The sequence below is a fragment of the Scyliorhinus torazame genome, chromosome 8, assembly GCF_047496885.1.
Source record: "Scyliorhinus torazame isolate Kashiwa2021f chromosome 8, sScyTor2.1, whole genome shotgun sequence".
Taxonomy (NCBI): domain Eukaryota; kingdom Metazoa; phylum Chordata; class Chondrichthyes; order Carcharhiniformes; family Scyliorhinidae; genus Scyliorhinus; species Scyliorhinus torazame.
In genome coordinates this window covers 15,649,585-15,666,976 of record NC_092714.1, presented here as the reverse complement: position 1 = coordinate 15,666,976, position 17,392 = coordinate 15,649,585, and the positions used below count along the sequence as shown (strand labels likewise).

Here is a 17,392-nt window from a genome sequence, read left to right as displayed (position 1 = left end):
TTTCTCCGCCCCCCTCATTGGGGAAGCTCATACTCCCACAGGATTGTGGGATTGTCATTAGTCCCCAGCCAATGGTAAGTAGGCAGGTTATAACATCCCTCCCCCCCAAAGTCCAAGGAATCCACCGAAGACCCTGGCGAAGGAGGGCGTCGGACTCGTTTTGCCGCAGGCCGGACACAATTTGCACGCGGCGCTGGATCAGGTGGCGTGTAACGAGACGGAGACCGGCGCTTCCGTGATGAACGGCGCAACGGTTGTACATCCACGGCCCGTGGACCTGAGGATTCCCCCTCTGATGCATCCTGTGTCTCCATCTCGGAGTCAGAGTCTGCTGCCTCCGTCATGTCAGCATCTCTATCTCCATTCGGTTCTGTAATGACCTGCGCAGGCTTCGAGTGAGGCACCAGTGGAAGATTGTGAGGACTACCTTCCCTTGTCTCTGGTCTCTGCGGCTGTAGAAATGAGCTCCGGGGGCGGGGAATCTTTTGAGGGGATAGTCTTCTAGACCGAACGTTATCTACATGTTTGCGCTGGAGACGACCCTGGGCTTGCACCTGGTAAGATATCGGGCCCGTTTGGCGAAAGATTACACCAGGAACCCACTGGGTACCACCAGCAAAATTGCAAACGAACACTGGGTCACCGGGCGCATACTGCCGAATCGGCCGATGCCGAGAAAATCCCTGTCCCTGCCGTTCTTGTGTGCGGCGTACTTTTGCGCCAATGTCCGGGAAAACCATACTAAGGCGGGTGCAAAGTCTCCGGCCCATTAAGAGGTCTGTGGGAGCTACCCCAGTCACCGCATGGGGGGTGGTCCTATACGTAAACAAAAAGCGAGCCAGTCTCGTGTCCATTGATCCGGAAGACTGCTTCTTTAGTCCTCTTTTGAATGTCTGCACTGCGCACTCTGCCAACCCATTTGAAGCCGGGTGGTAAGGGGCAGTGCGGATATGGCGTATGCCGTCCATCTTCGTGAACCTCGCAAACTCCTCACTCGTGAATGGAGTGCCTTATCCGTGACCAGCACCTCGGCGAGGCCATGCGTACTAAACGACAAACGCATCTTTTCAATTGTTGCGCAGGACGTTGTCCCCTGCATCTTATGCACCTCTAGCCATTTAGACTGGGCGTCAATTGATAGAAGGAACATGGATCCTTGAAAAGGGCCTGCGAAATCTGCATGCAAGCGTGCCCAAGGCCGCCCTGGCCATTCCCAGTGATGTAGGGGCACGGCCGGCGGAAGCTTCTGATGCTCCTGGCAAATGGAGCAGTTTTGGGCCACCTTCTCAATGTCGGTGTCGAGGCTTGGCCACCAGACATAACTCCGGGCCAACATTTTCATTTTGGTCACGCCTGGGTGCCCATTGTGCAAGTCTGTTAGTATCAGCTCCTGGCCTTTTTCTGGGACAATCACACGAGTCCCCCACAAGAGGATGCCGTCTTCCACGCTGAATTCTGACAGCTTGGAGGAAAATGCCCTCAACTCGCCTGGGAGCTGTCTATGCTGCCCACCATACAGGGCTATGTGCCGAACCTTTGACAGGACTGGCTCCGTCTGGGTCCACTCACGGATCTGTGATGCCGTGACAGGCAAGATGACAATAAGATTTAGGGTTGCAACCACCTCACCGGTCGTGGGGGTCGACATGGGGCCGGTCGATAAAGGCAATCGGCTCAGTGCGTCGGCATTTGATATCTGTGTACCTGGTTTGTGCTCCAGAGAATACTCGTATGCAGCAAGCAACAAAGCCCAGCGCTGGATCCGTGCGGAAGCAATGGTCGGTATTGGCTTATCCTCTCTGAAAAGTCCCAGCAGAGGCTTATGATCAGTCACGATAGTGAAATGGCGGCCATACACGTACTGTTGGAAGCGTTTCACCGCAAAAACCACTGCCAGGCCCTCCTTCTCGATCTGCGCGTACTTTTTCTCCGCTGCAGTCAATGTGCGGGAGGCGAAAGCTATCGGTCGCTCGGCCCCGTTCTCCATCCTGTGGGACAGGACGGCCCCAATACCATACGGGGATGCATCACATGTGACGAGCAAAGGCTTTCCAGGGTCATAGTGGGTTAGTAACCCAGGCGACGACAATTGTTGCTTTACCCGCCGGAAAGCGGTTTCTTGCGGCTGACCCCAAACCCAGGTGTGATTTTTCTTTAGCAGAAGGTGCAAGGGGGCCAGCGTAGTTGCCAGATTGGGAAGGAACTTCCCGTAATAGTTTACGAGACGGAGAAAAGAACGAAGATGCGAAGTGTCAGTCGGGGTGGGGGCCTGTTGAATTGCACGCACCTTCTCTGCGACGGGGTGCAAACCTTCAAGGTCCACCCGATAACCTAGGTAGACTACTTCCTTTGCCTGAAATACGCACTTTGTGCGACGTCAACGGACTCCAGCCTCCGAAAGGCGTCTAAGGACAGCCTCCAGATTTTCCAAATGTTCCTGCTCCGACGTCCCTGTAATCAAAACGTCATCTAAGTAGACAGCCACACGTGGTAAACCTCTCAAAATGCCCTCCATAACACGTTGAAAATTTGCGCAGGCAGAGGATACTCCAAAGGGCAACCGTGTATATTCATACAGGCCCCGGTGTGTATTAATCGTTACATATGGTCGGGAGGCAGGGTCCAGCTCCAACTGCAGGTAGGCGTGACTCATATCTACTTTTGTGAACGAGAGTCCACCTGCAAGCTTCGCGTAGAGATCCTCTATGCGAGGCATTGGGTATCGGTCGAGTCGGGAAACTGTATTCACTGTAAGTTTATAGTCGCCACACAAGCGAACTGTGGCGTCTGGCTTCATTACTGGTACAATTGGTGTTGCCCAGTCAGCAAAACGGACGGGCCTGATAATACCCAAACACTCCAAACGAGTGAGCTCCCCTTCTACATTCTCGAGCAAGGCGTAAGGCACCGGGCGTGCCTGGAATTAGCGCGGCGTGGCTCCTGGTTCAACATGGATACAGGCTATGGCCCCTTTTATTTTCCCCAAACCAGGCTGGAATACATCTGGGTATTGTCCTAGCACCTCAGTCAACCTTTCAGAAACTGTTTGGAGGATGCAAATGGCGCAACCAGTCCCGACCCAACAGGCTGGGCCCATGGCCGCGCACCACGATAAGTGGGAAACGCCCCTCCTGGCGTCCATAAACAACAGGGGTCATTGTAGTTCCTGCAATGTCCAGTGGTTCCCCCGTGTAGGTGGCCAACCTGGCCTGTGAGTCGGTTAATGTAAGGGTCTGTATACCCTGCTTGATGCGGTCGAATGTCCTCTGGGCGATCACGGAGACCACTGCGCCAGTGTCCGACTCCATCTCAAGCGGGTGGCCATTGACCCGTACTGTCACCTTAATGGGGGCCACACGGGGAGCTGCCACACAATGCAACTGCAGGCAGTCGTCCTCCGTCTCCACGTCCTCAGGAGTAGTTGCCGCAGGTTCATCCACATGGAAGGTACGGCCCCTGGGCTGGTCCCAGATACGGCCCCTGGGCTGGTCCCAGTTTCGGTCGGAACGACGGAGCCTCTGGCGCCCCCAGGACCGCCGTCCGCGACGGGGTCGGCGCCTCCAAGTCTGACACGGACATGGCTCCTCATCCATTGGTTCTGGAGAAGGCTCCCTTCGGGGAGGAATGTCCGACGGCCACTGGCGTCAGTCCGGACGTTGCCTCGCCCAAGGTACCGCAGGAGTGCGGGGGGACGTTTTCGGACGGAAGGGGTTGCGCCCCAAGGCATGCACTTCCATTCCCTGTAGCTCCTGCACTCCTCGTTCTGCGCTCTCTCGGGACAATACTATTTGAATGGCCTGTTGAAAAGTCAATGTTGGCTCAGCTAACAACTTTCTCTGGGTGGCCGCATTGTTAATACCGCAAACCAAACGGTCGCGTAACATTTCCGACAAGGTCTCACCATAGTCACAGTACTCCGCAATCCTGCGTAGCCTGGATAGAAAATCGGCAAGGGATTCTCCAGGGGTCCTCTCAGCGGTATTAAACCGGTTACGCTGGACTATCGTGGACGGGGTTGGGTTAAAATGTTGCCCCACTATATTCACAAGTTCATCAAACGTTTTGGTGTCCGGTGCAGCTGGGTACGTAAGGCTCCTAATCACCCCAACGTATGCGGGCCGCAGGCGGTGAGCAATATGACCACCTGGCACTTGTTTTCGGTGATATTGTTTGCCCGGAAATAGTAACGCATCCGTTGTGTGTACTGGTTCCAGCTTTCCAGCGCAACATCAAAAACATCCAAACGTCCGTAGAGAGGCATGGTATAATAGAAAACAACTTCCAACCTGTATCCAACAAAAATCCAGGGAGGTGGCTTCAGCAGTGTAGACAGCTATTCACTTTAACATTCGGCACCAGTTTTGTGAGGGCCACGAAGAATCCAGCACGAGTTTTAAGGATACAAAGTAATAACATTTATTTACAATAACATATATATATATATATAACAGCAGCAGCAACTTCCCTTGCTGCTTACTTCTTCCTGCTGGTTCCTAAACTGGCCAGCTTTATTTATACTAGGAGTTTACTAATGGTTTCTCTGCCCCCCTCATTGGGGAAGGTCATGCTCCCACAGGATTGTGGGATTGTCATTAGTCCCCAGCCAATGATAAGTAGGCAGGTTATAACAGTTACTCGATTGTTTACTTTGGCAGAGTCAACTCTGGAGGTTTATCTCTGAAGCTGGGCTCTCACAACGCATTGGTCAATAAACCATGATTCTGTACCTGAGACTCCTCCAATTATTTAATGAAATATTCACCTGAGGAAGGAGCAGCGCTCCAAAAGCTAGTTACATCGAAACAAACCTGTTGGACTTTAACATGGTGTTGTAAAACTTCTTACTGTGCTCACCCCAGTCCAACGCCGGCATTTCCAAATTAATGAAAAAAAAACACCACAACACCATGACTTTATAAAAAGAAAGATCCCAACTGATATATTCTTTAACCCCATTCTCCAGCCTTAGTTTTGTAACTATTAAATTTTAGCTGGTCATTGACTTCCAGAAGCAAAGTACTGTACACACCCCTGTCAGCATCAACGGGGCCGAGGTGGAGATGGTTAGCAGCTTCAAATTCCTAGGGGTACACATCACCAAAAATCTGTCCTGGTCCATCCATGTCGACGCTACCACCAAGAAAGCACAATAGTGCCTATGCTTCCTCAGTAAACTAAGGAAATTCAGCATGTCCACAAAAACTCATACCAACTTCTACAGATGCACCATAGAAAGCATCCTATCTGGCTGCATCACAGCCTGGTGTGGCAACTCCTCGGCCCAAGACCACAAGAAACTTCAGAGAGTCGTGAACACCGCCCAGTCCATCACACGAACCTGCCTCCTATCCATTGACTCCATCTACACCTCCCGCTGCCTGGGGAAAGCGGGCAGTATAATCAAAGACCCCTCCCAACCGGCTTACTCACTCTTCCAACTTCTTCGATCAGGCAGGAGATACAAAAGTCTTGAGAACACGCAAGAACAGACTCAAAAACAGCTTCTTCCCCGCTGTTACCAGACTCCTAAACGACCCTCTTATGGACTGACCTCATTAACACTACACCCTGTATGCTTCATCCGATGCCGGTGCTTATGTAGTTACATTGTATACCTTGTGTTGCCCTATCATGTAGTTTCTTTTCTTTTCTTTTCATGTACTTAATGATTTGTTGAACTGCTCGCAGAAAAATACTTTCCACTGTACCTCGGTACACGTGACAATAAACAAACAAATCCAATCCAAAAGAACCAGTCAATATGAACTGCCTGGGATAGGTAATTCATTCAGAGTACATGCGGAAGGACTGTGGGTGATGGTGGTGGGAGGGGAGGGGGCGGGCGGGGGGGGTGCGCAGATTATGTCGTAGAAGGCCGTACAAGTATCCAGCAGCTTATAGGCTATAGTGAATGAACTGCTATAAAAACACTTGCAGCTAATGTGTTTCCATTGGCATTCTGCAAAGTCTCTGCCTCCATTTCCTTCAGTGCTGTCTTCTGATGGGCGTTCTTGGCAGTGGTACCGTAGGCCATTCCTATCCCGCTCAGCACCATCTCCACTTTACCAGCCACCATTTTGAGGGTTCAATGTTAATGCTGCTCTTTACACCATTTCCTGAGCCAGCTCCAGGTTTGTTAGGCATTATGCAGAAAATACCAACTCAGATTTGTAGAGGGACATGTACCTGAACTCATCCCATAAATTCTCCCACATATAACCTCACGCTCTCTGCTGTTCCCATTACTGTCTCGCCACCTGTCGTGTAGATTTCCCCTTGCTGAGCCTCGGCTATATAATGAAACCTCGCAGCACAATAAAGCGTGGGTAAAATAGAATCATCCCCACTCCATGTCATTTACTTTCAGTATTATAATCGCACCTTTGGATACTCTTGATAATCTTTCCAATGCACAGGTGTTCTGTTTGCTCTCACTTGAGCTGGCTTCTGCCATCTGTTGCACTAATCTTTCTCTTGTCGAGGATTTGGATCTGGTTTCTGTCGGCCTATCGCTCTGGTGGGCAACTGTCACTGTAAATAAGAAACAGACCAAGAAGATTAGGAACAGCAGACGGTATTGATGCAAGAGGCAATGACACAGACAGAATGGGGACTACAGATAGCGAGACAGTCTGTTTGGGTACGTTGGACATTAAAGTAAATTCTCAAATCCATAACATGTGATCCCACTGTTGGTGGTCCCTATATTTTACTATTTTTGAGTCTCCTTGTGTAAAAGTTTCCAGTTTACCCACCTGAATAGCTCAGTTGAGATGGGAAGCAACCACGCAGTTCTGTAGTCGTGTCATTTAGAGATGTTGCCTGAGGTTCACTTGATATTGTGTCTTTTAAGATGCTGCCCATGGAAGATGGTGCTGGAAATAAAATTTAACAAATACTAGTAATAATTGAGAGATGGTGTACACAGGGCTGAAAAAACAGGATTCATGCTGGAGGTAGATTCAAGCGCGACTTTCAAAAGAGAACCGGGCAATTATCTGAAACAAAAACAATTGCAGGGCTACAGGGAAAAGTTGGAGCAATGGGACCGAGTAGAACTAAGCCCCTGCAGAGAACCAGCATGGATATGACAGGCCGAATGCCCTCCTTCTGTGCAGTATCCATTCTATGATTCTATGTGTACTTCTGCTGGCTATGCTGTAATGAGAGCTATCAGCTGAATATTAGCTGAGGGCAGACTGGGAGTCAGTCAGTGCAATTTAGGAGATGTCGATACCCCAGTCCACAGACATAATATCATTGCTGCCACTGCTCAGCAGCTGGGGGCTCTTAAAGGTACATTGTGTTAAGAAAACAAATGTAGTTTTAAGGGATTAATATTTGCATTGGTATTTGAACATTTGAAATAAGTTATAGCTTTAAATGGATTTAATTTAGTATTTCTGTGTCTGGAGGGGTAAAATCTATAGTTACATTCATGCTGGACAAAGGTGTTTGTATGTGTTGGGGCTGGTTGAGTTCAATCAGTGTTTCTATTGTGCTTAGAGAGGGCTATGGCATTAAAAATAAATAAACTAGCAGTGGTTGCTTAGCAACCAGGGCCTTGTTGGGTAAAGAAGCTTTCAGTTTTAGTTTAGCTGATCTGATTGCAGTTGATGATACGTAGTGAGAGAGAAGGCAGCTCTCATAGCTCTGCTCGAAGCAGTTGATTTAGAAGGCGAGAGAGGGAACATCTCTCTCAGCTTTGCTACAAGAAAGGCTACACTATGGACTAATGGTTAGGAAAATAGATGCCGGAAATCTAAATTATAGATAGTTAAGGCAGCTAGAGAAATGGAGAGAAGTGTCCTAGAGGTCTGGAGTTCAGACCAAGGTAAGGTTCAGAAGAATTCAAGGAAGAGTAAACAATATATTCTGAGTTAACGTGACAATTGCAGTAACCAAACTTGAAGTGGGACTGCAGCCATCAGAGCTAAAACAAACACCTGAAGCCATTTTAATATAATCCAGAAATCGAGAGTTAAAGCAAGTATAAATGTTTGCACAGCAGTCAAGACATAGAAATCCGAAAGGGGGTGGTGTAAAATCCTGGACTGGATTCACTGTTAGAAGTAGAGCGGAAGCTTTGTTTAAAAGTGTTATTTGGAAAACCTGGTCTGGATTTCAGACTGCAAACCAAGAAAGGAAAAAGCATACTGAGGAGAGACTATTTTAAAGAGTGTTTAGAAGTGTTCTTGGGAGTGGGGTTTGGAAACTCTCATGTGACACTCATTTGTGGGGGTTCTGAGGAAAAATCCACAGATATTAACTTGGGTTCAAGGCGGAGTGTGTATATTTGACCATCACCATCTTGTGTTTTTATAAGGGACCTTTAGTGTTAATGAGACCAATTTAGCTTAAGAGATGTAGTTTGTAATCCATGTTAACCTTTAAATCTGTGTGTATTCGTGAAACTAATTCGGGAGCAAAGGAGCATTGGATTATAATCCAATTTTCCATGCTTGCTAGACTAATGTTCCTCCATGTTTTATAAAATTAATAAATAGTTATGATATTTTGAGTAGGGGCTCCATTCTAGGATCTTCCTGTCCAGTTAAAACATCAACTGGGATCACATCAATTCCTTGGCTTTGGACCCAAGCTCCTGGGTAATAATGTAAAGAAGTAACATTGTATTACAATCTTTCTTAATATTTGAAGTTGGATTGAAATGAAAATCGCTTATTGTCACAAGTAGGCTTCGAATGAAGTTACTGTGAAAAGCCCCTAGTCACCACAGCCTGTTTGGGTTATTCAAGGTGTTAAGAAACCCCGCTGATGTTAAATGTGAGAATATCCTAGAACCCAAAAGTGTAACTTGGAACACAGGTTCTTAGTGGTGTACATTTTCAACGAGGTATTCGGTGAGAAAAATCTGTGAACCAGGGAGGAATAGTCCTGTTATTGTGTAAACAATTAATGAAGAATATTTATTAACGTAAAAGGAAAAAAACTGTCTGTGTTTGTCTCTGTCTCCCTGTTCCCCGGTCCATTTGTGGTATGGATATTCTATTTTTCCCTTTGATGTTATCCACCCTACAAAGTCGGCTTTTTGCATATACATGCCAACTTCCTTGTCTCTCCACTTTGAAGTTACCTTTTCTATACCCCGCATTGTTTTCCTCTCGTCAACTAGGTAAACTCTTGTTTTCTCACTGATATGTTAATTTGTATTCCGCAGACAGCTCCCTGTTTTATTTACTTTTATCCCAATTTAATTTTTTTAAATCTTAATTTACCCCAATTCTCAACAAAGGTCTGGGGTGGGATTCTCCATCCCACCAGCCCCGTTTTCTGGCATGGTGCACCCCCGCTGACAGCGGGTCCTCTGTTCTGGCAGCCGGCCAATGGGGTTTCCCATTGTGGCCATTCCATGCCGTTGGGAAACCCAACGTGTGTGTGTGCGCTGCCGGCGAAGCGAAGGATCCCGCCGATGGAGAATCCCGCAGCTGATGTATCTTCTGTTTAATTTCCCTCAGCTTCAGGCGCAGGGAGCCAGACCCAAGGACCAGCAATTGAGTTATGAGCCCTCCTGACATCTGAATGATGGATTGAAATTAGCCAGAATTATTACTTTCTCCTTGTTAAAGGTTTTACATCTATTTCTGAAATAGATTCCAATTCCCCAAATGTTATGAGGGGTTGAGTGAAACTACTCGATCAACCTTCTTTCCCCCAAAATAACTTGTGAGCCTTTGATACGGAAGTATAAATAGGATGATACAAGTTTTAAACACAAAAAAGTTTATTCTGAGACAACATGCAATTGTGGTGGTTCTACAAAAGGTATAAATTGCAAGCTCGATCAATCCCAAAACAAAAAGCTAGCTTGATCTTATTTACATTAGAAAATCATGTTTAGACTTTACTTGTAACAGATACAGCATTTTACACAGAAATGAGGATGTCCATCAAACATTAAAGTAATATATGTGGGAATCGCTAGGGTCAGAAAAAGGTCAGAATTCAATCGATGAGCATCTAATGAATCTGAAGATTTATGCTGGGGTTGAGATATTTATAACCTAATTTTTCACCTCATATTCTTGTATTAATTAGAACATAGAATTCCTACAGTGCAGAAGGAGACATTTCCGCCCATTCAGTCTGCACCAAAGCTCTGAAAGAGCGCCTTACCCAAGCCCACTCCCCGCCCTATCCCCATAACCCCACCTAAGCTGCACATCTTTGGACACGAAGGGACAATTTAGCATGGCCAATCCACCTAACCTGCTCATCTCTGGGCTGTGAAAGGAAACCGGAGCACCCGGAGGAAACCCACAAAGACATGGGGAGAAAGTGCAAACTCTAGTTACCCAAGGCTGGAATTGAACCCAGGTCCCTGGCTCTGTGAGGCAGCAGTGCTAACCACTATGCCACCGTGCTGCCCATATTTTATATTATTTGACCCTCATTCCTTCACAACATTAGGAGTAGGTAAATGAATCCAGAAGCAGAACTCAACTAAGAAAGTAGACAATGGCCCCGGCTGGAGACTCACCTACAATACTCCCAGAGGAGAAGCTGAGAATTCCACACACGCATTCTAAAGGAAGAGCCAAATACTGGAAACTTGTCAGCAACATATGGACTATAAATTATCTTCTGAACCATACAGTAATCTTAAACATGGAATACAGTGTTAGAATTTTGTAACTAAGCATTGCTAAAGCTGAAGTTTGTTTACAATTGTTTCAATCGTAATTTAGACTCTTGTCATTTAGTAGCATGGGATATAGTGCTTATTGGAATCATGATCGTTTAAGTTGCGTTGTCAGAGATGTTATTAAATAATGCTACTTAAGGAATCTCTATGAATAGCTTCATCGGTGGTGACCTTAAAAAGTGGGATTTAATGACACTTTCCTCAGTCATGCACTACATTCCAGTTGTGACAGAATTGGTTTGTGTAAACCTCAAGAATCCATGCCTTGGCTATGCAAACATGCAGATACAACTTTGACATTATTGTCAGATTGTAATCTAATGTTCCTAAGTGTGGTGACAAAAGGACTGTCACGATTTCCGTGATGCTGATTGTTAATATTAGCTTGTGTGTGTAGCAGAAGAAATGCCAAGGTTGGCACCCTTGACATCTTTCCCTGTAGCTTGGTTCTAACTCACCCTATCATTGATTGCAACATCAAACAGGGTTTCCCTGCATTTTGTAAAATAGTTCCCACTTGTTCAATTGCATCTTTTGTAGTGTTGGGTGTTCTGATGTACAGATGAACCAACACGGTTGTATTTGGTACAACGCTGTTTTATTTCAACTTGTTATTTACAGTTCTGTCTTGATACTCTGCACGTGGTGACTCCCTGTATGTGTTGTTAATCAGGTCCTGTCCTTGTCCTGGTCTCCAGATCTACTGGCCACCAGGTGTCGTGTTTCTTCTCTTATACTGTCTCTGTCCTTGTCTATGATTGGTTGTGGTGTTGTGGTGTTGTGTGTGCTGATTTGTCTGTTGGTGTGTCTATCATGATGTGTGTGTTTGAATATCATGACATCTTTCACCTTACCACCTGTAGCACACCATTCAAGACTCAACTTTAGAAGCAAAGTATTTTACTCACTACCAGTGTGTTTTTATAATTGTAGTTCTGTAAATAGATATGACAACTAGATTTAGCCTGAATACTGGGGTTGGTGTTTACTCCATCATGGCATAGATGGTGATAACCATTGGGCAATACATTGTCTGGAATTTAATAGTATCTCTAGCATGGTTAACTCTGTGCCCGATGTAATGTTATAAATGTCAGACTGTAGGAATTGTGGGGCTGCTTATAGAAATTATAATTCACTTCAATTCATATGAAATATGAAAAAAATGTTTGTGATATATCCTGACACCCAGTTAAAAAGGTAAATTACATAATCTAATGACAAAGGGAAAAAAGTACTAAACACAGGAATATACCAGACAGTGTGACCCAACTGTTTCACCGTGTGTCTGACACTAAGAAGGGCCGCATACTGGAGTATGTAGAAGGCAGTATAAAGAGGATAAGTAATTAGAACAAAGGCAGATGAATATTCAACTATTAGGTGGGGATCACGAATATTTACTCAGAAGATTGAATGGAATCAGCAATGTTTACGGTAAATTTGATTACAGATCATTGATACCATTCCATATAAATTCTCAGCTCTGTGGCTGTCCGTCACAGACTGTGCAACTGTGTCTGACTGCATTTGCCTCAAAGTTTTCTTTGAATTTCTCAAAGACTTATTTCCATGTTTTAAACTGAAACAGAACTTTCATACTTGTTTGAGGCGGGGGTGGGCTTGCTAGTTTTCTCTGTGGTGGAGTCGTTCCAGCTGATTCTTTCCTGCCCACTGAACGGTCATACGATCCTATCACTTGCACAATCGCCAAATCGTACTGTTTCATTTCCTCCATCTTCTTTTTGGCAAGCTGAGATACGTTGGACAGATTCAAGGCGAGCTCTGGAGTATCCGGATATTTGATTTTCTGACACTCAATAACTCTGTAATGGCAGAGAAGGCAATGCTTTAATCCATGGAGATTTCAGGAAGAAATAATACGGTTAACAGGTGATTGCTGCAAAGACGAATGCTCTTTCTGAAATTGGCCAGTTTACCATCCTGAAAAAGTCACAATCCAGGAATCTGCAGCGATTCCACCAATCACAATGATTTCCAGATACAGCCTGGATTGTCACTCCCTGAGGTGGGTAACACGAGTTGGGAAATTTCCCATCTCCCTACCTCTCTGCTGGAAGGAGCTGTGCAAAACCTCATGAAGGAATGTCCTCACGCGTATCTTGAATCTGTGGAATTTTATCGGAATATGTCAATTGTGTCATTTCTGGGGGTTTGGGGGATTACGAAATTTCTCTGTTTCACAATTGAACGATCTGTCATTACTCAGTTAACACCTGATCTGAAAGGCAGTCCCTCTGACAATGCAGCAGTCTCTCAGTGCTGCACCAAATGGTTAAGCTTTGCAATGTGCTGATTCCCCAACTAGAATCCTGTACCAGCAGTACTCGGAGCCAAGAGACCATCAGCTGAGTCACATTGGAATGTTCTCGCTGTCTGTGTGGAGTTCGCACGTTCTCTCCGTGTCTGTGTATGTTTCCTCCGGGTGCTTCGGTTTCCTCCCACAGTCCAAAGATGTGCATAGATGTGCCATGCTAAATTGTCCTTAGTGTCCAAAAAGGTTAGGTGGGGTTACGGAGATAGGGTAGAGGCTTGGGTCTGAGTGAAGTGCCCTTTCGAAGGGTCAGTGCAGACTCGATGGATCAAATGGCCTCCTTCTGCACTGTAGGGATTCTATGGTTCTATGATTTTACCAACACTTCAAACCAGCGCTTTGGAATGCGTGAACGGTTTAGAAAACGTCCTCCCAACCTTTCAGTCTTCTCTCAGATACTAATACAGATTCCCACCAGCAGCAATTAGCCTATGACTGAAAGAAACTTACTTCGAAGTGAGCGCCTCTGAATTCTGTGGATAAAATGAGAGAAGACTGATCAGCATACAATGAAATGAAACAAAGCGAACGAGCTTCAGATCAGAGAGTTGAGAAGAATAGAAGTGAGTCACTGTCATGGAATAAAGAACATTTTGCTCTGGGCCATTCTGAGGGCAGGCATGAGGCAACTCCAAAAACAATGCTTGGGCAGCAAAGAGGTGCCCCAGCAACATCCGTGTTCAACACAGAATCACAAGCTGGTTATCAGGACAGGCCATTCCCCAGCTTAGCTGGTTTAATCAGGAAGACCCTTGAGCTGCAACAACCAATTGGTTTTGAAATGATGCAAGTGCTTTCTGCTCGATAATTCCTGTATTCATTTCTCACTGAAGATTAAGTCCAAAATTTAGTCGCTTTTATAATTTAAAGTAATTTCAGGCCTTATCTTTTTTGTGCCAGGTATCCCCTCCCTCACCGAAGCTGCTCTAACAAAGTCATGACCAATATTCTCGATGAGTGTGGTACATTATTGTTCCTTTCCCTCCTCGGCCCAAGATCGCAAGAAACTGCAGAGTGTGGGGAACTCAGCCTAACGCATCACACAAGTTTGCCACCCCCACATTGATTCTGTATACACCTCCCGCTGCCTCAGGAAGGCAGCCAGCATTATCATAGACCCCTCCCACCCAGGCATTGCCTTCTTCCAGACCCTTCCATCAGGCAGAAGGTACAGAAGTCTGAAGACCCGCACATCCAGACATAGGAACAGCTTCTTCCCCACAGCTACCAGACTCCTCAACGACTCCCCCTCGGACTGATCTGTTCCCTGTAAGAACACTATTCACGACACCCTATGATGCTCTTGTGCATGTATTTGCTTTGTTTGGCCCCTTGTTCCGCACTGTAACCAATCACTGTTTGTTGATGTACCATTTGTCAATGTACTCTGTTGATTATTCTTTTTGTCTACTATGTATGTACTGTGTACGTTCCCTCGGCCGCAGAAAAATACTTTTCACTGTTCTTCGATACATGTGACAATAAAATAAAATAAAATAAAATAAAATCAACATCTCTGCCATATTATTCTCTTTCGTGGTCACAGAGGAGTCCACAAAGAGAGTTCAACTTATCAATGTAAACTATGTAAAGCATAATTCAAATCCCAACCGGGACTGCACACAACATAATAACATCAGAACAAGGTAAAAGATAAATGGGTTGACGGCACAAATCATCGTGAATGAGTATCATTTAATGGTCATTACAGAGACATGGTTGCAGGGGGGTCACCACTGGGAGTTAAATATCCAGGGGTATCAGACTATTCGGAAGGACAGGCACAAAGGTAAGGGGTAGGTCTGATATTTAAGGATGACATCAGGGCGCTAGTGAGAGATGATATAGGTTCTGTGAAGAAAAAGGTTGAATCCATTTGGGTGGAAATTAGAAATAGTAAGGAGAAAAGGTCACTGATAGGCGTAGTCTATAGGCCACCAAATAATAACATCACAGTGGGGCGGGCATAAAAAAACTGATGCATGCAAAAATGGAACGGCAATTATCATGGGGTATTTTAATCTACATGGCGATTGGTCAAACCAGGTCAGTCAATGCAGGCTTATCGCTTCTCGGACTTTTTGCTCAGTGTAGTATCTGCTCTGCCTTTTGGCTCAGATCTGGTATGTCTCTCTTGTGGGGACCATGAATTGGATTCAATTTAAATTTTTTTTGAAGCAGGCAAGGAGCCAGATTCGAGGTTTTCCCCTATCCACACTCTGATCCCTGGTTTTGTAACTCAGAAAAAGTAATTTTAAAAAAAGCCAAGGCAGCCTTGAGGAGGAGTTCATAGAATGTATCCACGGCAGTTTCCTCGAACAGTATGTAATGGAACCTACGAGGGAGCAAGCTATCCTACATCTGGTCCTGTGTAATGAGACAGGAATAATTAATGATCTCATAGTTAGGGGTCCTCTCGGAAGGAGCGATCACAGTATGGTTGAATTTGAACTACAGATGGAGGGTGAGAAGGTAAAATTCAATACCAGTGTCTTGTGTTTAAAGAAACTGCAATGGCATGATGGAGGAGTTGACTAAGGTAGACTGGTAGCAAATACTTTGTGGTGGAACAGTTGAGGAACAGTAGAGGACTTTCAAAGCGATGTTTCACAGTGCTCAGCAAAAGTATGTACCAGTGAAAAGGAAGGACTGTTGAAAAAGTGATAATCAGCCATGATATCTAAGGAAATAAAGGAGGGTATCAAACTGAAAGAAAATGCATACAGAGTGGCAAAGATTAGTGGGAAACCAGAGGATTGGAAAATCTTTACAGGTCAGCAGAAAGCCATGAAAAAAGATATAAAGAAAAGTAAGATAGATTATGAGGGTAAACTAGCTCGGAATATAAAAACAGATAGCAAATGGTTCTGCAAATATAAAAAATGAAAAAGAGTGGTTAAGGTAAACATTGGTCCTTTAGAGGACGAGAAGGGAAATTTAATAATGGGAAATGAGGAAATGGCTGAGGCATTGAACAGGTATTTTATGTCGGTCTTCACAGTAGATGACACAAATAACATGCCAATAATTGATGGCAAGGAGGCTATGGCAGGTTAGGACCTAGAAACAACCATTATCACTAAGGAGGTAATGATGGACAAGCTAATGGGGCTGAAGTAGCCAAGTCTTCTGGCCCTGATGGAATGCATCTCAGGGTACTGAAAGAGATGGCGGGGGAAATAGCAAATGCGCTTGTGGTAATTTACCAGAATTCGCTGGGCTTTGGGGCGGTTCCGGTAGATTGGAAAACAGCAAATGTGATGCCACTGTTTTAAAAAGGAGGTAGACTAAAGGCGGGTAACTATAGACCAATTAATTTAACTTCTGAAGTGGGGAAAATGCTTGAATCTATCATCAAGGAAGAAATAGCGAGACATCAGGATAGAAATTAATTTGGAGTTCTAATGCAGGCATTTTCAAAGTCAGGGGTGCGACCCGTGAGTGGGTCACGGGCGGGTGTCGGGAGGGTCGCGGAGCTGTCCATCGCGGCGCTCCCGATTGCACAAATTCATGCACAACAGCTGCAGTAGCTGGCTTTTAACAATGCTGGCTGCTGCGGTCTTCATAAAGGCTGCGAGCATATATAAAAATGGGGCCGTAGTGCGCATGCGCAGCGATGAGCAGGCATGCATGCGCAGTGCGCCCACATTTTTTTTAAAAGCTCAAAGCCTTTTCTGAACATCAAACAAAATTCCTTCTTAATCCATTTATTTTAATCTTGCGCCTTTCTTTTTTTTTTTGTCACCCAACATTCCTATACAATGTGAGGAGGGCCAGCAGCACTCCCGAAAGGAACCAGCAGTGCATTCCACAGATAGGTTCACTTAGCTGGCCAGCTTCAGTGGCCACAAGCTAGGATGTTGAGTTCCGTTGTTTGTTTTCACATGCTTGAGCACACACTCAAGGGTTTGACCAGTGCGCTTTCGAAGATCTTTTTACAGCAAAACAAAACTAGGGCAAAGTTAATAGCATCAGTGAACACCTTGAGCGCATTCAGCAGCAAAACTCGTTTTCAATTTCCTTATGGATCCAAACAGCTCAGAATCGATCGACACTGAATCGATGGCCACATTTTTATCTTGAGATTTTATTTATGTTGTGATTTTGTTAACAATTTTGTACACATTTTCTTGATATTGTCGCAACCTTTTTGAAGGCTGCTCGCAGCCGGCAAACTTAAAAGCCGGCTGCAAAATATTCGGGAAGAATGATGCGATTGGTTGCTTTCTGAACATTGATGCTGATGAAGTGGAAGTCTCTTACTCCAAGAATGGTCAGGATTTGGGTGTCGCATTTAAGATTGGGAAAGACAGCCTCGCTCACAGAGCCTTATTTCTGCATGTTCTGTGCCACAATTGTGCTGCGGAGCTTAACTTTGGACAGATAGAGAC

At 45.3% G+C, this 17,392-nt stretch overlaps 1 protein-coding gene across 1 annotated transcript in view; it reads right to left on the bottom strand.

Moving 5' to 3' along the window:
- LOC140428701 (uncharacterized) overlaps positions 1–17,392 on the bottom strand; it is a 149,858-nt gene that overhangs the window by 25,621 nt on the left and 106,845 nt on the right. The window contains 4 exon segments of the mRNA XM_072515431.1: positions 6,382–6,531; positions 6,756–6,875; positions 12,233–12,492; positions 13,452–13,474. Of these exon segments, the coding sequence (XP_072371532.1) occupies positions 6,382–6,531; positions 6,756–6,875; positions 12,233–12,492; positions 13,452–13,474 (553 nt within the window).